This window comes from Cajanus cajan, chromosome 7 (genome assembly GCF_000230855.2).
Source record: "Cajanus cajan strain Asha chromosome 7, NIPB_CcT2T_4, whole genome shotgun sequence".
Lineage (NCBI taxonomy): Eukaryota > Viridiplantae > Streptophyta > Magnoliopsida > Fabales > Fabaceae > Cajanus > Cajanus cajan.
Genome location: NC_138523.1, coordinates 40,055,631 through 40,078,948, shown reverse-complemented (window position 1 = coordinate 40,078,948; position 23,318 = coordinate 40,055,631). Strand labels below are relative to the sequence as shown.

The 23,318-nt window shown below is 30.1% G+C and overlaps 2 protein-coding genes across 11 annotated transcripts; one reads left to right on the top strand and one right to left on the bottom strand.

The window, feature by feature from the left end:
* On the top strand, positions 1 to 2,388 carry LOC109812091 (1-aminocyclopropane-1-carboxylate oxidase homolog 1). Its single transcript, XM_020375962.3, has 3 exons — positions 1 to 639; positions 742 to 1,063; positions 2,080 to 2,388. Exons 1-3 carry the CDS (start codon positions 122 to 124, stop codon positions 2,320 to 2,322), a joined length of 1,083 nt encoding a protein of 360 aa, XP_020231551.1. The 5' UTR covers positions 1 to 121; the 3' UTR covers positions 2,323 to 2,388.
* A 752-nt stretch (positions 2,389 to 3,140) lies between these two features.
* On the bottom strand, positions 3,141 to 12,231 carry CPUorf7 (transcription factor bHLH155-like protein). 10 transcript variants are annotated; one of them, XM_083059625.1, is made up of 13 exons: positions 11,193 to 12,216; positions 10,802 to 10,972; positions 10,622 to 10,706; positions 10,410 to 10,451; positions 9,643 to 9,702; positions 8,357 to 8,476; positions 6,976 to 8,154; positions 6,756 to 6,863; positions 6,396 to 6,536; positions 5,861 to 5,998; positions 4,703 to 5,257; positions 3,675 to 4,124; positions 3,141 to 3,537 (listed from the first exon to the last, which is right to left on the bottom strand). In XM_083059625.1, exons 1-11 carry the CDS (start codon positions 11,285 to 11,287, stop codon positions 5,171 to 5,173), a joined length of 2,226 nt encoding a protein of 741 aa, XP_082915751.1. In that variant the 5' UTR covers positions 11,288 to 12,216; the 3' UTR covers positions 3,141 to 3,537; positions 3,675 to 4,124; positions 4,703 to 5,170. The 10 variants fall into 10 exon arrangements, with proteins under 10 accessions (XP_082915751.1, XP_020231515.1, XP_020231516.1 ...); XM_020375926.3 differs by lacking the exon at positions 3,675 to 4,124 and having other exon boundaries at positions 11,193 to 11,653; positions 11,807 to 12,216; XM_020375927.3 differs by lacking the exon at positions 3,675 to 4,124 and having other exon boundaries at positions 11,193 to 11,653; positions 11,827 to 12,216.
* Between the last annotated feature and the right edge of the window lie 11,087 nt (positions 12,232 to 23,318).

Below are 23,318 nucleotides of genomic sequence, written 5' to 3'. Positions count from 1 at the left end.
TCTACGTACAATGTTTGGCATGTTGTAGCATTTGATTGTATAATTAAGAGCAGCAACAGCAAGTCTGAAATGTGAAGCAAAACAACTACGAAGAGTGAAGAGCATAGCAATTAATAGCACTATGGGTTTTGACTCAGGCTACGACAGAGCGAAGGAAGTGAAGGAATTCGAAGAGAGCAAAGGAGGAGTGAAAGGACTCGTGGATTCTGGCATTCTCAAGCTTCCAAGATTCCTCATCCACCCACCAGAGACTCTTCCATCATCATCATCATCTTCCACACGCTTGCATTTGCATGTTCCTGTGATAGATTTCACGGGACACGATGTTGATGATCGCAGAAGGTCAGAGATAGTGGGGGAGATTCGGGAAGCATCGGAAAAGTGGGGTTTCTTCCAAATGGTGAATCACGGAGTGCCAGTTAGCGTTATGGAGGAGATGGTGAGAGTGATAAGAGAGTTTCACGAGCAAGAGAGGGAGGTGAAGAGAGAGTGGTATTCGCGTGATGAGAAGATGAGAGTGAGGTTTTTCTGCAATGGAGATCTTCTCGTTGGAAAAGTTGCAAACTGCTGGAGAGACACCTTAATGTTTGATTACCAACATGGTTCTCTTTCTCCTCAGGATTATCCACCACTATGCAGGTAACTGTGGTGCTTGTGAGAGTTGTTTTAGTTAACTTTTGAATATTTGAGTAGCTTTAGGGTTTAGCTAGGTTGTTGTTGTGAAAGTTGTTTTCCTTGTAGGGAAGCAGTGATTGGATACATGGAGCACATTTTCAAGCTGAAGGAGACATTGTCACAACTACTTTCAGAGGCATTAGGGCTCAATAGGGACTATCTTACTAAGATAGAATGCATGAAAGGTGAAACGGTGGTGTGCCACTATTATCCACCTTGTCCAGAGCCAGAGTTGACACTTGGCACCACTAAGCATTCAGACCCATCATGCCTAACAATTCTCCTCCAAGATAACATAGGTGGTCTCCAGGTTTTGCATCAAAATCAATGGGTTGACATAAACCCCATTCCTGGAGCATTAGTGGCCAACATTGGTGACTTCATGCAGGTAGTATAACATGGATTCCTCTACTCAAGTATCTCCTAGTCCAAAGTTGAAAACTATATTCACATTGACTATCTACAAGTGCATGTTTTTCAGAGTTTTATTTTAGTGAGAAAAAAAAACTTTTTTATTTTAAGTAGAAAAACTCTTATAAACTTGTATTTAAATCATGATTTTAAAAATTGAAATGAACTGGATGGTCATACCAGTTCGATCGAGAATTGATACTTAATTAATCTGATTGATTTCAAAAATCATTTTGTTATGAACCAATAAAAAATTGATAAAATTGGTCAAATTAGTTTCAACCAGTTTAATTAAAAAAATATTTTTAAAATTTTAAAATTTAATTTAAAATATTTTAAATAAAAATACATATTTTAAAAATTATAAAGTAAAATAACTTATTTTTAATACTTCTCTTAAAAATTATAATTTGATCATTTATGTTAATTTTTAGTTTTTTAATCTTTATTTTTTATAATTTAATTTATATTATTTTAATTTGATACCCTTTATTCTAAATGTAAATCTGTTATTATTAATATATATTGTTATATTTTATTAAAATATAAACTTAAATATTATATTATATTAAATATTAAGAATTTATAAATAATATTTTATTTTAATTAATAGTTATATATAATTCTATATTTATGTGATATTATTTTTATATTGATAATAATAATTATTATTATTTTATTAATATCAATTAAACCTTAAATCAATTTAATGACTGATCCGATTTTAAAAATATTGATTCAAACAGACTTATTGTATGTATTGTCAGGAACTTTATTATATGCTAATAAAATATCTCGTTGATTACTTAAAAAAAAAATATGGTTAGAGGTTTCTCTTTTTGAAAAAGTTATTAGGTTAAAAGGCCTATAAGCAAATAGAAATAATGAATGACTTATAATTATACAAACAAGAATCCAGCATAAAAGTCCTTTGTGGAGGGAAGGCTAGTGTAAAGTAAAGTATCTCATTTATTTTTGCCATTTTTTGTGTAGCTTATCAGCAATGACAAGTTCAAGAGTGTTGAGCATCGAGTACTAGTTGGACGAGTTGGGCCTAGGGTATCAGCTGCATGCCATATATATCCCAACAAAACCCATAAATATGGGCCAATAGAGGAGTTCATATCCAACGAAAACCCACCCAAATATAGGGAGACCCATATTGGGGAATATCTTGCTCATTATAGGCTTAAAGGGCTTGATGGCTCCAAGGCCCTCTTATATTTTACGTTATAATTACTAGTTCATGCCTAATTGCCTATGTAACTACGTTGAAATAAAATTGATCCTTCATGCTTTTCCTATTAAGCCTTAATCATGCTTATTATATTGTAATGACCAATACACATGGTAACTTTATCATCTGATTGCAATTATAAAATAAAAAAACTTGTTAAAGATTTGTGCATTAACATGTTTGTAACTAGACAAGCAACAACACATTTCATATTTTTAAGGAAATAATGCGTGTAAATTTAGCAATTAGCTTAGGGGTGACAAATTTACCCTATCACGATATTAACAAAAGACGAAGTCAGATATCATATTAAAAAATTAATCACGATACTTCTTTTAGAAGAATTTTGTATGTAGTTTAGGTTAACCAATTAAGAGTGTTTGCTACAAATACTTGAAAATTAAGAACTTTTAAGAAATTCTTATTTTATGATAGATAAGAAAAATCTCGTAAGTAACTATTAATTATCATTAATTATATGTTCTAATTAAATAAATTATAATTATTAACCTACTTAGACTTACATGTTTATTAGTCTATTTATAAATCATAAAATAAACCAAACCTCACTCGTGTTTAAATATAAAAATCTCATTTCGACTTGTGAGATCCATTAATTTACTTAAACTCTAATTCCTTAAAAGTGAGAATCTAAACTTCCTTACCAAGTATTATTTCCTAAAATACTTAATAAACAAATTTACATTAAATATAAGGATTTAAAATAAATAATTTCTTAAATTTCCTTACCAAGTACCATTTCCTTAAATACTTGATAAATAAACTTGTATTAAATACAAGGATTTAAGACATATAATAGGTCAAGCTCAATTCTTAGAAGGGACATTTTATCCATTACACATTTGACTAAACATTAAAATGCTTCTTTACTATCTTTCTATAGAAAACAAACAACGAAATCAAATTCAACAAAGTTGTAGCCTCCTTCAATAGGTTTGTGCCTCCATCCAACAACAACCACTTTCGTTGAATCATTGGATACATTAGGTAGATGACTAAAATACAATACCCTGCTATTTTTTAATAACCTCTTGTTGCCAAGGGGCAAGAGGAGTTGAAAGAGAAGTTGTCGATGGTAAGGTTCAACACATGGGACATGAGAGGCTTACATGCAACCACTTGTCAAAGCATTCTCCATGAAACAAACTAACCATAATCAGGTAAAAGCTTCAACCAGTCTTTGTCCTTGTGATCTGCCAAGCATATCGAGAAACAAGATGCTTCTTAATCATGCTTATTCTATGTCTTGGGAATACAAACAACAATGTTTACTAGTAATTGTATTAAAAATAAAATAAAAACTCTGCTAAACACAATCAACTTAAAGTACCATAAGGTCCCTAAAGAATGTGATGCCACAGTAATGACAGCAGAAGATTACTCCCTTCTGCTTAAGAATTGAACCAAGGGACGAAACATAGTGTTGGAAAACTGCCTTAATTGCAACCATTTTTAGAGAAAACCAACCAGGTTGGTATCCAACTCTCTTCGATGATCCCAAATTCTATGGTATCGAAGTCTACAGTCATTGTTGAGCCACTTGTATTGCCACACTCCAGGCCTACAGCCCTGGACGTGAAGGAATGCATTTGAAAATTGCCTTAAATGTAATCACCTGTGGATCGCCTTAATTGTGGCCTATCAAAGTTAGTTGCCAATGAGTCAGGCCCTAACCTAAATTCTAAAATGGAATGAGTCTATCTTATATCCATTGTTGAGCCATTTGCATGTTGGAAAGTCACATTAATTGTGGTCACCCTTAACTTGACTTAATTGAGGCCTATCATTATAAAAAATAAAAATAAATAAATAAATAAACTACTTACCGAGTTGAACAAAAAGGTTGAGTAAAGTGTCATAATTTGAAACCACCAAAACGTCAACTATTGAGATCTCATATTGACAAAAAAAATACAACTATTGTAGTTCTTATAATGTTTAGACAATCCTGATCTTACAAAGTTAGTTTTGTAAAGTTGAGATGGGCCTTAAGTCCAAATTCTAAGACATAGGAAAGAAAAACAAAACAAACTAGTATCCTAGTTCCAATTTTTAGCATGTTTAACTTGTCACATTCATTAATAACTACAATTGACTGAAGCTTAGCTACTACAAATAAATAATTAATTTTGAGTATAAATAACTCAGCAACCAGTCCATGACTGCATGGAAGTCCCATTTTACAGATGAATGGAAGGTGTCAGTAGGCATTTACTTATAATTATTACCTGTTGGGACAGTTATTAACAGATTCCAACAAATTTTAATTTTTGACTACCTTGAGAAAAAAAATAAATAAAGACAAAAGGCCTTGCAGTGAGAAAAAAAATGAGAAACCAAGAAGAATAAAATGAAAACCTGGACATTGATCTTGCATGCAGTAAGGCAGTTGTGGAGAAGCAAGAAGATCTTGGTTGCAGTGTCTTGAGAAATGATAGCATGAAGAATGGTTGCTGAGATGATGCCATGTTGGAGCAACATAGGAAGAATAAAAAGAGGGGGACTCATAATGTTGAGTTAATTTCACTCTTGCGGCACATCACCATGTTTTCACCTGTTTTATATTTAAAAACTTCCAAAGAAAACAGAGAAAAGAACCTTTTACATGTTTTCTGATTTGAACTTAATTTATAAAATATTTTCTTGAAAAACATTTTCTAAAATACAACCAAACATGTCTCTAACCTTATTTTCTATTTTGTTATTGAAAATAAAAGTAGAAAATTGATAAAGTGAATAGGCCCCTAACATTTGAGCATCATTTCAAAGATCAAGTTACAACAGTCAATGAAGCAACTTTAGATGTTTCCAAAAATCAAATAGTTTTTATGAATACATTGTGCTCTTGGATTGCAGTAATTGAACAAGCGGCCACAAGATATCCAATCTGTGTAAGTTTCTGTTGTTTTGAACCTGTGATAGATAATTTACTGATCAGTATCAATCGCATGGTAGTTGAATATAAAAGATAAAAGTTTGCAGTTAAGAATTCTTGCACTTGCACTCTTGTATTCCATCAATGTTCAGATATAATGCGCCAACTTATAGAATATCTGTAAATTACTCATTTACTTGAGGAACATACATCATACATGGCTTATATAAAGTTTCTGTCAAATTCAGATTGTTTATTAAAAAGATAGTTCAACTGAAGTCCAAAGATATTAATGAAGATATAAAAACTTCCAAGTTACAACTTACAGCAACTTTAATTACCATAATTCTTACATAAATATTATGAATTAGGTGGCTTGATATGTAAAGGCAGTTCCACGAAATTGAGCAGTGTATAAAATGGAAAAATGCAACTATAATTTTCATGATTATAGTCCATAGACCATGTCTTGGTATCTAAGCAGCAATCAATCACTTGATGTTTTCATCCATGAATCATCATGATACACAATAGTTTTTACAACATATTTTAATTAATTTTAGAACATGTATGTTGTTTTTTGGGTCCTAGAGTATAAAAATGTACTGAGTTTGTTTAATTGAATGAGAAATAAATCTTACTTCTGATCCTGCCTCAACCACAAAACATATACATGTCTTCTCACCATGAGCTTCTGTCGCACCATTCAAAATTGTCAGGCCCAAGCTTCTGATGGCTTCTGCTATCTCAAGAAAATGGCTGCACTCCTCACACAGCATCTGCAGTATAAGTCATAATTTACATACAAGGGACATACTTTGTTGCTGATGTTGAGTACGAAGTACTAACTTAGAAGGGCTCCTAGCTCCCATTTCTCGTAAGTCATAAGTTTTTCTCTTGTTTATTCTAGAAGAATATAAGTCTATTTGGATAAACTTCTCTAAGCACTTATAGGAAAAATGAAATAAATTTCTCCATAAACTAATTTGTAGAAATTCTCTCATATTAACTTCTCTAAACTTATTTTTAACCCAAGCATAAGTTAATTTTAATTTATGGAGAATCTTATTTTATTTTTCTTCCAATTTTCTTCTCTTATAAGTATTTAACTATTTATTGGAGAAATTTATCCAAATTGACCCAAAATCAAAGTTGTAATTCTCAACTCCTACACACCTCAACAAGCATCTGACCATTCTTATTAAGATTCTCCACTAATATTGAACGAACTTTCAGATGGCCTCCTACTTCCATTGCCCAACTTGAACCCTGTTGATAACTAGATGATCCAAGATTGTCTTTCTCCATGTGATGCAACTGCACAATTGCAATAGCATTAATCAATGGAGATAATATAACATATATAATTATATAATATAATAAAAATTATATTATATAATCTGAGTAAGGAACCAGTGTATTTATAGTAACCAAATATCAATGCCCATTACCTAAATGATCAGGAGTATAATCAACTTCTTGATAATGATAGCCTATGAACCAGAGGTAGAATTCTAAAATCCCATTAAACCATACCTTTGTCTTTGTATCTGCAAATTTATTTAGCTTGTCAGCATGCTTAGTTATATTCTGAAGAAAGAGCATGTGTTTTATTGTGCACTCCAGTAGTGAATCAATACTGCACTGTTGACATGATAAAAAAAAATAAAAAATTAGCCATTGGAATAGGAACAACAACCATCAAAAAATAAAAACATACCAAGACAGTATTAGCAAATATGTGATAGCAAGATACCTTTGCACCATTTGGAACCAGTTCCCTCAACTCCTTGATACGATCCTGGATGAGTTGTCTGTCCCTTGGCCTAGGCCTACAACTTTCCCCAGGCCTAGCCCTCTTCTTACTGTTCTTAGTGGGTTCTGAAGACCTCTCAAACTGTTCACTACATGAACTAGGACATGTTGAAGAAAAACCCTTTGGTGATATTACACCACATATCCCAGATGAACTCAAACTATGATGTTTGTCCTCTCTAACAAGATGAGACTCATCCATTGAACAACCATCTGAATTAATAGTGTGCACAGTGTGGATAGAACCTTCAGGATTTCTTCCTGAGGCCATTGCAGCCTGCATTGATGTTGAAAATGATAATTCGCTATTAACATTATTATTACTATGGCATATGTTAGCCACCATTGCTTCCAAGAGATGCTCTGGGCGAGATTCAGAAGTCGATTGGCTACAGCTAATATCGTCTGAGATCTCAGCAGTTTTATCCTGATTTGTCTCTGTTTCCCAATCAAAATATTTACTCCCTTTCAGAAAACTTGGTCCAAGTGCTTCATGTAGCTCATAACCAGCAGGGAACTTCAATGTATATGAGGTATCCTTGTAACAAGGTTCAGTCTGAAACTTTGACTTATCAATATTTTTTTGGGAGTTTGCATCTGAAGGTCCGGGCACATTCAACACTTCTTTTTGGTTGATATCTACATAATGAGACATGTCACTCTCACAAACAGCTGCATCAAGAAAGTCTGAAGGGAAGGATACACAATCAACTCTGACATTTTCTGATGGACATACTAAATCACTCACACCATTATTATCCATGATCAAATTGTGTGAAAATGACGAAACATTTTTTCCTGATTCCAAACTTGTATCTTCACAGCCACTATTCTTCCCTTCAAACTTCCTCTCATTTACAGGTCTCATCCCTACAAATTTTTGGTTCTCCACATTCGTCATATTTGACATTGACTGAAGCAAAAAGGAATTTCCCTCACTGTTTAATTCAGGCCCCTCATGCTTGGCCACATCAACAACCATTTTCTGATAAACAGCATGAGGTGAATAATTCTTCCCAGGAAATTGAGAGGGCATTAAAATATCCGGTGCTTCACACTTCATGGTTTTTGTTGTATTGTAGAAGTAAGCAGGCATACTTTCTGAAGTTTTTGTGTCCAGCTGAAAAGAAAAAAATGAAATGTAAATTTTATGATAATACTCGATGCATATGGGATAAAAAATAATTATGCACACACCATTTTCTGTTAGTGTGTGAAAAGATGAACATGACAATGGTCACACAAACTGTACCCTACTAACACAAGCACATTCATGAAGGGTGAAGACATATACATTGAAAGAAATGGAGACAGGAGGTTACCAAAGATGAATGCTTCTCACTATTTTGTACTTGATTAGGAACATGGCCTATTATGTAATCTTGAGTAGACAAAAGGAGACTTCGGATACAGGTTACGACCCCCACATCTTCAATAACCTGCTATCAGGGATAACAGAAAATGAGCTAATTATAAATATTTCAATAACAAAACAAATGGACTTCCACATAAATATTCAACATATATCAGAATATATTCTAAAACTATCAACCATATCCACATAAAACTAAAGCAGAAAATTAAGCACGAGACCTACCAATTTATAAACACTCGCATGTTAAAATATTAGAAGAGATCATAGAAGCAAGTAATCACAACTGCACAAGTCTGTAATAAATGGTACAAATCTTTCTCAAGATCAAAAGGCTGTTTAGATAAACTTATCCATAGGTACTTTTAGGAAATGAAAATACAAAAAAGAAAATGAAATAAGTTTTTCTCCATAAGACAAAATTATCTTATGCTAAAAACATATTTTGTAGAAGCTAATATGAGAGAACTTCTATAAATTATCTTATGCATAGGCTAATTTTAGCTTTTGGAGAAGCTAATTCCTTTTTTTTTTTTTTTCTTCTCCTATAAGTGCTTATGGGGAAATTTAGACCCTAAGCACTCAACTTGTCAGCCAATTTAGATACCAATTTATATAACAGAAAACAAAGAGATGCAAAATGCAAGTGTTTTCACTGTTATCTAAGCTCTACCATTTAGGTCAGCATTTACCAAAGACTTCCACCCATTCCAACAGGCGACATGCTTGAAAGTTGTTAGTGAACAACATGCAAGCATATAATGTTTCATAATAGTAACATTAGTGTTATCATATGTAGAATTATATTCACAAAATCAACACTAAAAAAATCCCTTAGTATTTTATGCTCGACAAAGGCTACAAAGTTTCCATAGATGTTTCTTATTTCATAAGATAAAAATATACATTTATTTATATATTTTGTATAATTAGGAATTTGAATTGACATGTATTCAAACAATATCTGAATCACACCCAAGCAGTTTCCAAAATTAGACTAGATGAGACGAAAAACAAGGCAAATCATATTATTTGAATAGTTATACTGTGATGGAAAAATTAAAAGAAAAATACAAACAAACCTTAAAATACCGAAAAGTGAAATCAACGCATGAAAAAATAGTATGGGATAACAGATGCATTACAGAACCACAGCAGTAATCACATTCACCAGCAACGTGGAATCTAAGCAAAAAAATAAATTAAAAAAAAAAAAAAAGACTATAGACATCTTACTTTATTTAAAGAGCCAAGTTGAACAACTCCAAGGGGTACTACCGCTACAACAACAATGGTCTACAACACAAAGTAAAAGGCCTGTTAATGAAAAACCTTATGGTAGAAAAGTCATCTTCCAAAAGAGAACCACCGGTTTTCTAACAGAGTACAGCAGAAGTCCAGATTCCAGAACCTTAGTTTTTTAATTTTTCTAGCTTCATTACTATGCAACTGAAACAATCCATCTATCATAACACAAATATCTAGCTCCATCTCCTTATTTTAAAAAATATAATTATAACAAAGAATCCCATTTAGGATCAATTGGAGTACTTTTAGGTAAAAAAAGATTGCCACAAATTCATTAAGACAATGATGCACACGTGATTGATCCACACTAGTAGATTTAACTCTGGAATCTGAATCACCAAACTAGGCTTCAATGCTCAACAAGGTAATATGATAACATGCAGATAGCATTTTTATCTGAATCTACTAATTTTGGCAGATGTAGTACTCTAAATAAAAATGTACAGAAGATTCTGGTTGCATTAGAACAAGTGAAATATGAATAGTAAGCCAGGGTCCTTCAATGGCTAGATAATTTGTATATTAAGTCTATTACACTAACCACAATTTCCAAATATATTGTTCGAATTAAATCATACGTTAGCCATTATCATCCTTAGAAATGAGAGGGAATTCCAATTTCTAGGTAAAATATAGAAATTTCTCTCTAGCTATTTTCATTGAGATTGAATTTTGTATTGTTAGCATTATCTTACCCTAATTCCAGCAGAAAACTGAGATTGCCACCCATCAACAAACTGAAAACAAACCAAAGAGAAGGAATGGAATCATATGAATTGGACGATTAGTTATGTAATATGTACAATAAGAATCATACGTGTCCAGTTTCAGTTATAGAACTTCAAATCTTACAAGGAAGAGAGAACATTAGTGGCTAGCGATAACATTAAAGAATAAGAATACCCACCTCAAAAGATGGGCCGGAGCTTGAAACTTGATTATCTACACAGATCCACCGATGCTTTCCAGTAACAGCTACCTGTCCAACAATTCTGTAAAAAAAAAAGCATTATTAGTCTAGGAGCTACATATATATGAAGATTAAAATAATCTTAAGTAGCATATGCATTCATTAGTAAAGCCATACCCTTCCCCTAATGAATATACATGATATGACATCTTTGCCACAGCTAACCCTAGAGGATCATGTGAAAAATCTGCACTGCCAATCTGCTCCAATGTATTCTGGCAGCTCTTATTTTCGGAAGAGTCGCAACTATTTGGATTGTCATAGTAAGCATCCTCCCATGTCAAGATTCTGCAAGCAAACATCACACCTAGATATCTCAAGCCATGCCCTTTAGTTTAAAATCCATAATTCTAACAAGTATCATATATATGCTCAAATGTAATCACCAAGAAAGCACTACATCGAAGAAACTAAACTTAAATCACCAAACTAGTAAAAAGATGCCATACATACTACATATATAAACCTCAAAAAGAAGGACAAGTAAAATTGAGAATATAAACCATACATCCGAGCCCGATGTTTGAGCTTCCAAAAGATAGCATACTTCCAATCAGTACCCAAACAGAAGCTCCTGAGCAATCGGTGCAAGTTGCTACCCATTTTCTTCTTCTTCACAAAATCAAAACTTTTTTCACACCCTTTTTAATCACACCTCCAAAAACAAAAACAACCACAACAACAACAACAATAACAATCTAAACCCTCCAATTCCCACAACACCACCTTTGCCTTAGCTTCCCCTATAAGACCCTCTTCCAGCCTGTTTCCTCCGCAACCCTGCTCGCCGTTTTAATGGCGGTCCAACCGTTGCCAATAGCAACCGATCCCTACCCATCACTACTCACACCACCAAGCTTCCAACTTTACGGCTTCACAAGCTTCTAGAAGAATTCACACTCACATTTGCCACCACAAGAGATTCAACCAAACCTTCCACGCACACACCAGCATTGCAAGCTCCCATGGCTGAAGACAGATTCCAAAGAAGTGAGCGACCAAGATAAGACACAATTTAGCTTATATCTGAAGACATGGATGAATCCAAAAGAGTGTGAACTGAAGCCAGAACGATATGACAACTCAGAAAATAAAGGGGTATGGTGAAAATAACAAACAAACCACAAAGTTCAAGGCTTTACGGAAACTCAAACCATAAATTTCTAGTCTTTGAGCTTCATTCGTTGGAGAAAAGAAAATTCCAACTGTTTTACTTTCGTTTTCTTCACAGTGAGAAACAGTTTCCCTCAGTATCAGAAATGCAGAAGTGGAAGTGGTCGCATAGAGTGTTTTTATATTGGAGTTAACATGCGCACTTTCTCTCTTTTTAGCTTTTCATTGGAGGGAACATGAGCACGCAACGCATTTTAGCAAAGGGCAAAGGCTTAATGCGCAACACATGCTTAACAAGGAACGCTACTCATGAAGGTTTATATTAGAGGCTAATTTGAGGAGTAACAATGAGGACAAAAGCCGAAGGGTAAGGGAGGAACTATCCAATTGGGTTATGAGTACGGTTTATGGTGTCAATTGATGTGGCCAGCAACATCATATCAAATTGAGGAAATTCATCCTTATCCTTTTTTTTTGCCCCTCAAATTTTCCAATCCATTGTTTTGAAACCCTGGCCTAGTGAAGTTACTAAGCCATAACGTCCTTTTCAGCAATGATCTTATTGTCCTAAAGTTGTGACACATTTTTCATCACTTGTTGTAACCTTTTCCTACTTTATACCTCATTATAATTAATATTCCTTAAGGATTCTGGGTCTTAATAATTCAATTTTTTTTTTCCTTAAGGGTTGGTTATCTTTGGGCCTACCCACATTCCATTGGAAGGTAGCAGCCATGCCTTGTGATCATGTCATGCACCGGTTTAACCGGGCAACTTCAATTTGATCCTGGTTCAAATGGGATAAGTCAAGCATGTTCGTGATTTCACTCAACAGAGTTTTATTCTAAGATGTTTTTGTCCTACCACCACCTTAAAATATGTACGTTTCCTTGCCCCGCACCAACTCAACATCATTTTTGGAATCCCATTATTTGTTTTAACACTGCAATATTCGTGAGTGATTATTGCCATTGATTTTTAATCATTTTTTCCTTTTCTTTATTACGCTGTTCTTGTATTAATCCATTTTTGTAAGGAGTAGTCACTAGGGGAACTTTTTACTGTACTAGAATTTTTATAAAGAAAACATACAAAAATAAACCTTCCATTAATTTATTTACGAAAATAAACCACTTTATTGTGCATGTTCAGAATACGTTCTCCCAAGAATCGAATTCCGACTAGCACAGTAATATAAATTTCCCAATTGACTGTTTGAAGGTAATATATTTTTCCTGCCGGGATTCGATCCCTTCGAATTCCGTGCAGGATTAAACTTTTTTTTCAGTAATTTTAATATATATATATATATATATAAATTAAATTTAAAAATAATTTAAAAATGTATTATAAATATAAGGAAAGATTTAAATAAATAATAATTTTAATAAATTATATTTATAATAAATTAGAATTTTAATAAGTTATTATTTGAAAAAAAAATTAAATTTAATAAGTTAGAATGTATTATATATATATATATATATATATGTGTGTATTTAAAAATACTAATAATATTTATCATTAAAATATATTTATAATAACAAAATTGAATAAATAATTTTTAAGTATGATAAAAAAAATATGTATAATAAAAAAATAGTTATGTATTTTCTTTATATTATTTTTATAAGTTAAATATTAGAAGATAAAAAATAATATTTTAATAAGATAAATATAAATAAATAATAATAATATTATGTTTATTAATTTATATTTTTATGTAAATTTATATAAGGTAGAAGATGAAAATTTATATTTTTATGTAAATTTTTATAAGTTATAATTTTAGAAATTTTATACTTATAATAAGTTATAATTTGAAGAAGTTAGAATTTTAATAAGTTCTAATTTGAAGTTTAAAAATTTAATAAGTTAGAATTTGAATAAGTTAAATTTTTCATAAGTTAAAATATAAATGTTATAATTTGAAAAAGTTATATTTATAATAAGTTATAATTTAAATTAAGTTATAATTTATAATAAGTTATAATTTATAATAAGTTATAATTTTAATAAGATATAAACTTAATAAGTTAGAATTAGTTATAATTTATAATAAATTATAATTTTAGTAAGTTATAAATTTAATAAGTTAAAATTATTTATAATAAGTTATAATTTTAATAAGTTAGAGTTTTAATAAGTTATAATTTGAATAAGCTATAATTTTAGAAAATGTAATTTATTTTTAAAGGTTTTTGAAAATTTAAAAAATGAAAATAGTAAATTTGAAATGAATTTTAAATATATTATAATTATTATAATATGTAATATTATGTTTAGATATTTATTTAAATATGTGGTAATATTATATTTAGATATTTATTTAATTAAGTCTAAGTTGATATTTTAGTGAACTACACTAAAGTATATGTAAACATTTTCTGAAAATGAACGTTTTTGAATGAGGTGGATACTTGCTATTTGAAATTTTTGAATTAAAAAAATTATAACTTGCAAGGAAGCTTCACAATGTTTTACATACAATTATTAACTATCTCCGTAATGGTGGCTAGTTCCACAACGAGGACATCGTCTGTTACGTGGTGAATTTTTTCGTTATGGTTCTTGCTCTTGGAATCCAGGATCAAGTTGTGGAGGATTTGGGTCATTTTGAAGGATCATTTGTTGGAAAGCATTTGAGGAACTACCAGGTTCATTTGCAAAATCCAGTTGATAAAGAGACTGCATGTAACTTTGTGCTGAAGATGGAGTTGTAAAATCAACTCCAAATAAGTTTGTAAAAAAGTCATCCAAAGTAGTTGCAAACGAATGCCTTCTATCAATTATGTTTGTTTCAGGCATGATATTTGGTGGAGGAAATGATGTAGTCTCGTGATAAGATCGTGTGGAAGATGTACCGGTATCAAATGATGTGATAGTCTGTAGTTGTTGATGGCTCATCCTTGGATCTTGTAGTAGTGGTGGCACAGATAGAAAATGGATGGAATTGGTAATGTACCATTCCATTTATTCTCGTGTGGGACACAATGAGCCTTGCATTGGATGACTCGTTAATGTCAATTCACGCCTATTGTTCCACACATCTATCCATTGTGTGTGTTTTATGATCCAATTTTCATTGTCTTCCTCTCATGTCAATTGCGTGGAGATCGTCCAAATTGTTAGGTGCAGAAGGGACTTCTTGGAAGAGCCTAAACTATAATCTGACTCTATCTGTTTGATGCCATTCAACAATTGCAAAGCAAAGGATGGTAGTACATAAAGTCCACAATTGTGCATCTCTATAAGCTTCCATGGGTATTGAGGGTTGCAAGTCTTGATACGCGGCCATAAAAACTACAAAATAATATAACTTTTGTTAATTAAGATAAGGCTAGATGAGATTGAGATGTAGTGTGATTGTGGCAAGTTCCAGAAAGTTCATATCCCTTGCTCACATGTACTTACTTCATGCTTACATGCACGCCACGACTTCGAAAGCTACATATCTCCCATATATACCTTACAACAAGTTGCGAAGGTATGCGAAGGTCAATTTAGAGAGCTTCGACACGAAGATTATTGGCCTACTTACACCAACCCAACTTTGTGGCCAAATCCAGAATTCAAGAAAACTTCCAAGGGTCGGCTCAAGTCCAGTAGGATTAGAATAGAGATGAACATCAGAGAACAACATAATCGTGTAAAAAATTGTTCCTATTTTCATACACCTGGTCACACTAGGAAAACATGTCCAAATATTGATCATACATTTAGTTCTCGCCATCATTAATTTTTGTTGTTGTAATGAGTTTTAAGTTTGATAATGTAATTGATTAATTTTAAAAATGTCATTGTAACTTCTAAAAAAATTTCTATTCCTCAATTATTTTCATTCGATATACATTTTAAATTAAAAATAATTTTAATTTTTGATAAACAAATATATTTAATATTAACTAACTTATTAAATTTTATCAATTCTGATAAAATAATCAATTATATAAACATAAAATTATTTTCATTTTTATTTAACTTATAACAATAATACTTTTCATCTTCTAACTTATAAAAATTTACATAAAAATATAAATTTTCATCTTCTAATTTAAATAAATTTACATAAAAATATAAATTAATAAACATAATATTATTATTTTTCATTTATGTTTATCTTATATATTATTTTTCATCTTCTAATAATTAACTTATTCAAATAATATAAAGAAAATACATAACTATTTTTTTATACATGTTTCTTTTATCATACTTAAAAAACTATTTATTTAATTTTATTATTATAAATATATTTTAATTATCTTTAAACACACACACAACACAAACACACACATATATATATATATATATATATATATATAATACATTCTAACTTATTAAATTTAAATTTTTTTCAAATAATAACTTATTAATTTTTAAACTTATTAAAATTTTAATTTATTATAAATATAACTTATTAAAATTATTATTTATTTACATTTTACCTTATATTTCTAATATATTTTTAAACTATTTTTAATATTTAATTTATATATATATTACAAATACTGAAAAAAAACAAGTTTAATCCCTGCACAGAATTCGAATCCCTGGGGATCGAATTCCGGCAAGCCAAATTCAATCCTTTTGTAAATCTAGGATTTTCGGATTCATGTTTAGAATTTAGGCTTTTGAAAATGCAATGCTTTTTTAAGTTCAGTTGTGAAATTTATGTTACTGTGCTAGTCGGAATTCAATTGTCGGGAGAATGAATTCTAACCATGCACAATGGTTTACTTTCATAAATAAATTAATGGAAGGTTTATTTTTGTACTTTTTTTTTAAAAAAAATTCTAGTACAGTAAAAAATTTGTCACTAGGGTAGCACTAGTACTAGTTGTGTTGAATTTATTATTAACTACTTACAAATAAAAAATTATACATTGTTCATTGTTGTCATTAATTAAGATGGAAAAATACATACAAAATTCTTGGTCTCGTGATTATAAGATCTATTTTAAAATACGAAGATTGATATGATATTTTTATATTCATTTCTTACTTATGATAAAATAATGTTTAATAAATATAAATTACATCCCACGAACATAAATTAATTCTTAATTATCAAATAAATGAGAAAATGCATTAGTTCTATATATATATATATATATATATATATATATATATATATATATATATATATATATATATATATCTTTCTTAAAATTGTTTAACATGTGCTTTAAAACTAGAGTCTTAACTATGGGGTTATGTTAAATATTAGAAAAGGGAGAAAGAGTTTTATCAATCATAGTATGTTAGGAGTGCATCCTAGCATGAAATACTATCAAATGCTGTCGCTTTGGATAAAATAAAGATTCAATCTGTCGGAGTAATTAACACTGTTTTCCTAGCAGTATTAAGGCACAATCAGGCAAGTTTGTATTTTGTTGCTTAAACATCTGACTGGGCCCTAGATTTCCTCAATTATCGATCATCGATCATAGTTCATAATAATGGCCCAACATCTATCATCCCAAATTTGACTGTATGAGAATGTTGCTGGTAATCAAATCAAATGGGTGTCTAGATAATGCTTGAAAATCTTATCTTGGTCAAAACCCACAAACAAATTAATTATATCTAACAAGCCCAGAAAAAAAAATATATTATTGCTGTTTACAATCGTTTAATGAAGAAAAAAAAACTCGGAACAGTTGTTGTTATTATTACTTTGCAATAAGTTTAATTCTCGAGTGATCAAAAGCTAGCTTGGGTTCTGGTCATTGGATAAAGTCAACCAGGATATATACATGCATGAATACGCTAAGTTAGGGATAAGAAACAACTGTTATCATGAATGCAAAGAGACAAACAACAATGATTTCTCCCTTGTGTTTTTTCACCTAGAAAATTGAGTTTTCTACTTTTTCACTTTTTTATTCAGTGAATTTCATATTTTTGCATTTAATTACCATAGGAAGGTAATGTAGTGACAATATTTTCGATTACGTTTTCAATTTGCTTCAAGATTTCGAAGGCTTTTTTTTTATCATATCTATGGTCTTGCTTTTACCTTTTTCATCTTAATTAACATGGTTGGCAGCCAAAATCATCCAAGTAGATCTTGTACTTGATCTTTTAACTAACACGTAATTTAAGGATGACTCCTTAGCCTCCAATGTCATGAGTAGTACTTTGATCTTCCCTCTCTCTCTCTCCTAGTCAATATAGATGGGCGTGAAAATGAACACCCATATGAAACTCAATCTTAAATTTGATGAATAAGTGACACTATATAGTGGCCACTACATGAATGAATTATCTTTTGGCTATAAGTTAAGCATCCAATATTTACACTTTTAATGTGCGGAAAGATTTTCTTTACCGTAACTCACTTGGGAATCTGCCAAGACACATATCAAATAGAATATTTTATTTAAGCTTTGCTTGTTAATCTCCTTTCCAAGGATATTCGTTAAGCCGGCTCAAGCAATATTGACAAATAGGTATAAGGAATCCAAAGATGATCATCTAGGCTTAAACTTTTTTAAATACCCCTTCCTTTGAAGTAACAAAATTTCAATCTTTGAGTGTAAAAGAAGATAGAAAAAGAAACTGAAGTTCTTGTAGGCTTTTGATTTATTACTACTTAGCATTATAAAATCAACCCACTTGAGTAGGATTCGTGATGGGAGGTTAGAATAGTTTGTATAACTTTTTTAGGTTTAGATTCCATTATTGTTATCACGAAAAAAGAGACATTCTATCTCTCTATTGTTTTGAAAATTAAAATTAAAAATAAAAAAAATAATGGAGTGGATTGTTATATTAAAGAGTGCGAGAGATCTAGAAAGTGAAACTTACATGAATTAGAAAAGAGAAAACAAAAAAATTTAAAAAATCGTTATAAGAGGTAAAATAATAATTAAAAAAAAAAAAGATAAACACCAAAAACAAAAGATATATCGTTTATTATATATATAGATTATACACACACAAAATTAATAGTGTAAAAAAAGTTTTTACTGTTATTTAATTATGAAATATTACATCATTTAATGAAATTGATTTGATATATAAATTATTAATTAAAATGATTAAATGTGTGACAACAGTAACTTTGTTTGTTCAAATTAAACTATATATATAAATGATTTTAAAAAAAAATCAACAAGGAATATCATAATTATAATTGCAAAATGTTGTAATCCATATCGACCACTAATAATGTTCTATGATGATAACTACAACAGTTAAAGTGGTCCAAAATCGAGTTGTCGCTTTCAACAAAGGTATATTTGCGGTAGAATAATGAACTTACTATTGATTTTTATTGGATTGTGCACAAAGTAGACATTGACCATATCCAACAGCATGTAATCTTAAATGATACTGTTGCAAAGAAAGTCAAGCATTATGTATTTAAAATGATAAACTTTGGCTAAAAGAGGTTATTCCTACCGCCATGAAAGCTACAAATCCTTTTGTAACCACTAACCACACGTAATTTTGGCAAGATATAGTGCTTAATAATCCAATGCGTCCCTAAGAAGACAAGTTAGGTTGAGTGGCATTTGTCATTTGCTAGATAGTGTCACCGATATTGTATACATCAAATTGATGCTCTCTTTGTTTCTGGTTTTTTTTTACCCGTTTTCTTCCTTTTTATAATTATTACATATTTCTCATTATACTCACATATTGCATGTGGTGATGACGTATTTATGAGAAAATTTCACGTTTGATATCTATTGTGTGAGAAAATTCTTCTAAGTATAAAAATCAAGATTAATTAGTTTCTGAATGAACTAATAAACTTTGAGATATTTGTGGTAAAACAAAAAATAAACTTAATTTTTCATAATTCAAAATGCTCTTTCCACAATCAAATTTCTTTTAAAAAAGAGTGTTAGAGACCATGTTTCTAAAACTTTCTTTTTGCTCAAAATCAAAGATATCTCTCAATAGTTGAAGATTGCATAATAAGAAAATAATAACTCTCAGATCTCAGGTAAAATAATCAATGAGAAAATAGAAATTGATACATAATATTTTTATGTGAAAAATCATCAATTGATATAATAAAAAAAATGCGAAAAAGATTAAAGAAATATTTTTACTAAGTGGAAGAGAAATTACAACCTCTCTTTAAATATAAGGAGAGAACAATAACACATTCTATTATAATAGAAGAATACACTTATTTAAAAACACTTCAACTTCTCTTAAACAAGGAGATACAATATTTCGATCAGATGATAAAAATGAAGTATATATGAGATGTGTTATTTATAGGGAAGGAATAAACATGACTATTAATAGACAGTAAAATTTTTCTACCTCTCAACAATCTATTCATAGAAATTTTACAACCTCTTCCTTTAATTTGTTAACTTTGTGTACACAAAATGATTTCACATTCACACAATTTCACAATTAATACGTTTCAAAACGCAGAAATTAAAAAAGTAAATTTTGTGTTTTCTAAAAGAAAACATTTTTTATACACAATTAGTAAATTGAACTGATATATCATGTCTAAGAAACTTATGATCTGTTAATTTGTGTTGGACCTTGTTGGTGCAACATTTCTCTTCATTCAAAATAGGGCAAATATATATATCGTGTACCGAACCCCGCGTCATGGAAGTTTAGAGGAGAGACAAATATTAATGCTTTGATACTCTAGAACTCTTCCCTTCCTGAAGAAGAATATAATTGGAAGTGGGGACACAATTATTAACAAAACAATTACACTTTATATAAAGTCATAGATATGTTGCAGTAAGCTCGAAATTTCTTAGTATTCTGGGTGCTTGGTTCATTATCCTAGCGTTGGACCAAACTCAATATATAGTCACAACTCTAAAGGATCATCTCTGCTTGATTCTGAAACAATGTTTGTCACTTTGTTAATTCAGTGGAAGCGTGCCAGTGAACTGTGTAAGAGGATTTAGTTCTTGTTCAGTCGTTAAAGTTTATACTATTCAACAACATTCTTTGCCGTATGTAATGATGTAAATGGGAAAAATTGTTCACCATTGCACAGCAAACTTTTCCAAGCACTAGCCGCAAATATAGGATGTGGACTATGCCTGCTTATTTTTATTTACTGCTTTTCTGAAATGGGATTTTTTGTTTTAAACAAAGTAATGAATATCTCAACATGTGAAACTCGTTGGAATATTTTAGCAACTTAGAAAGAAGTTATATTGCCTGCAGATTGCAAATTGTAATAACTACAAACTATAAAACTTCTAATGCATTTTCTTAACACTTTTAGTGTTATTTTTTAATTAAAATTAAAATTTCCCTTCAGTAACTTATAAAACTTTAATGTAAACTTTAAATATGCATATCATCAAACTAAAACTCTGATTGGAACTCAGCCAAAAACATGTAATCACTACATCTTAAATTTTGTCTATAAATAAATCAATAGTGCTAAGTATAAATTAAAGTAGTGGCTTCAACCGGATGGGTTGACGACATAGCATTAAGAAAGACAATCATGTATTTATACGTTGTAGAGACAATCTTTTTAACAAGAAATCGTGTTAGATTTTCACCCTATGAAATCTTAGTGGGTTTAGATATCTTCAGTAGGGAAAAAAAAAGTGATGGCTTCTTTTTTAACCCAAGTGGCCAATTATTCCCTCATTGAACCAATCAGCTAGCATCCTTTAATTTCCATAAAGATTTTAAAGACAAATTATGTTACTGAAGCTTTTATCAGACTATCAAGTGGTGACGATCTTGCATGAGTGTCTGCTATATAGGATGAAAGTCTGTGCATTATTCAGAAAGCCTTCATATGTACTGAAGTCATCAACATGCAGGTGTGCCTTTGCTATGACAATTCACGATACTATAAGCTTATTTGAATATAATTAAGTCAAAAATGTTTTTGGAACTTCTTTAATGAAAATAAAGATTTATTTTCAATAGAGACACTTCTAAAAATATTTTTAAGTTTATATCTAAATAGATTCTACTTGTTGTTTTTGCTTCATCAACTTGCTAATATTGTTGATAATCTACAATTTTATCATTGTAATAGTAATTTGAGATTCAGCGGAAATTCATCAAGTTATTGCTATAATAAACAGAATGCTTATATTATAGAAGCAATATAAATGAAATAGTGAATATATACTCTTTAGTTCCGAAAATTATATACTCTCTCGGTTCTTATTATTACAATGCGTAATTTAGAAAGAATCATACTACAACAAAATAATGTATTGGTAATTAAAAAAAATTCTAAATAAATACTATTTTACGTTTACATAAAATTCAACAAAAATCAATGTGATAAAATCTAACAAAATTTAATTTGTCTTTTTTATGAGATACTTTAATATTTCTATAAAAATATTAGTTTTATTTTTCGTTATTTGTCTCTATTTAAGATTTATGGGAATGTATATTTCTAATTGTTAGATAATAAAAAGATAATTTGATGAATAAATATTTTCTTTCACATTTTAAATTCTCCAATTTTATTTATCAATTTCATTAATGTTGAAGTAAAAACTTTGATGTAGAGTAATATCTTTCACTTTCTCATAAGAATTTAATGATAAGTAATTAATTAAGAAGGAGAAACAATGATTTTGTTTCATAAATTTAATAAAATTAGCTAATTAATATAATTATTTATATTAATTTGTACTATTTAGTTACGAGTGTTTTATAATGGAGGAGAAAGTACTTACTTTGTTCTCAATTTAGTCTATAGAATTATTAAAATTTTATAATAATTCCTCGAACTAAAAATCATCAATAAATAAGTCTAATGTCGTCAGACACTAATGTAACATGTTAAGTGGCTTGCTGTTTACTTGCATTAGTTCGCATGTGAGAGTTCAGTCCGTTTGTTTATTTTCAATCTGTAACAAGGTTTTTTTATTAATATTATAAATATAATCTACTGAATATTTTAAAATTGATAAGGAATAACCAAATTTCTTGATCCGATAATTGTAAGATCCTATTCTAAAGTATGAGATTTGATTTAGTATTATTAAATTTGATTCTCACCTATTAAAATAATATTTGTTAATAAAAATCACATTTCATGAATAAATTAATCTTTTATCGTTAGTTTTAAAATATTATATAAATTATGTCCATGAAAAAAAAATATGGAAAAACTTCTGGAATTTTAATATCACAATAAGGCCGAATGAAGCCCATTATGAAAACCTTTTTCAAGATGATGTAAAGTAGATATGCTTGAACTGGGCCATCCTACCAAACAGGCTCCAACAAATTAGGTCTCCACAAACTTCTACTCATCATTATTATTCTCTTAAAAGAATTAGTACATAATATTTAAAATGTCTCAAGTCCTGACATGTGGGAAGGCAAAACAATTTTAGTTGAGAGAATATTTATTTATTTATTTTTTGTCAAACTTTTAAAAAAAATTATCCTTATGTTTGACAGATAATACTTTTTAATAATAAACCAAAAAATTGTTACAACTTCATACCAAAATGAACTATTTTGTAATAAAAAAAATACTTAAAGTAAATATTTTGCTTAAAAAATAGGTCTCCTGTTTTAT

What these genes read in the sequence shown, in the direction of transcription:
- LOC109812091 (XM_020375962.3), top strand. Translation starts at nt 122, where the DNA reads ATGGGTTTTGACTCAGGCTACGACAGAGCGAAGGAAGTGAAGGAATTC. An exon ending in GATTATCCACCACTATGCAG is followed by an intron (nt 640 to 741) that starts GTAACTGTGGTG and finishes TTTTCCTTGTAG; the next exon opens with GGAAGCAGTGATTGGATACA. An exon ending in ACATTGGTGACTTCATGCAG is followed by an intron (nt 1,064 to 2,079) that starts GTAGTATAACAT and finishes TTTTTTGTGTAG; the next exon opens with CTTATCAGCAATGACAAGTT.
- CPUorf7 (XM_083059622.1), bottom strand. Translation starts at nt 11,287, where the DNA reads ATGGGTAGCAACTTGCACCGATTGCTCAGGAGCTTCTGTTTGGGTACT. An exon ending in GTATATTCATTAGGGGAAGG is followed by an intron (nt 10,707 to 10,801) that starts GTATGGCTTTAC and finishes TTTTTTTTACAG; the next exon opens with AATTGTTGGACAGGTAGCTG. An exon ending in AGTTTTCTGCTGGAATTAGG is followed by an intron (nt 9,703 to 10,409) that starts GTAAGATAATGC and finishes TTTGTGTTGTAG; the next exon opens with ACCATTGTTGTTGTAGCGGT.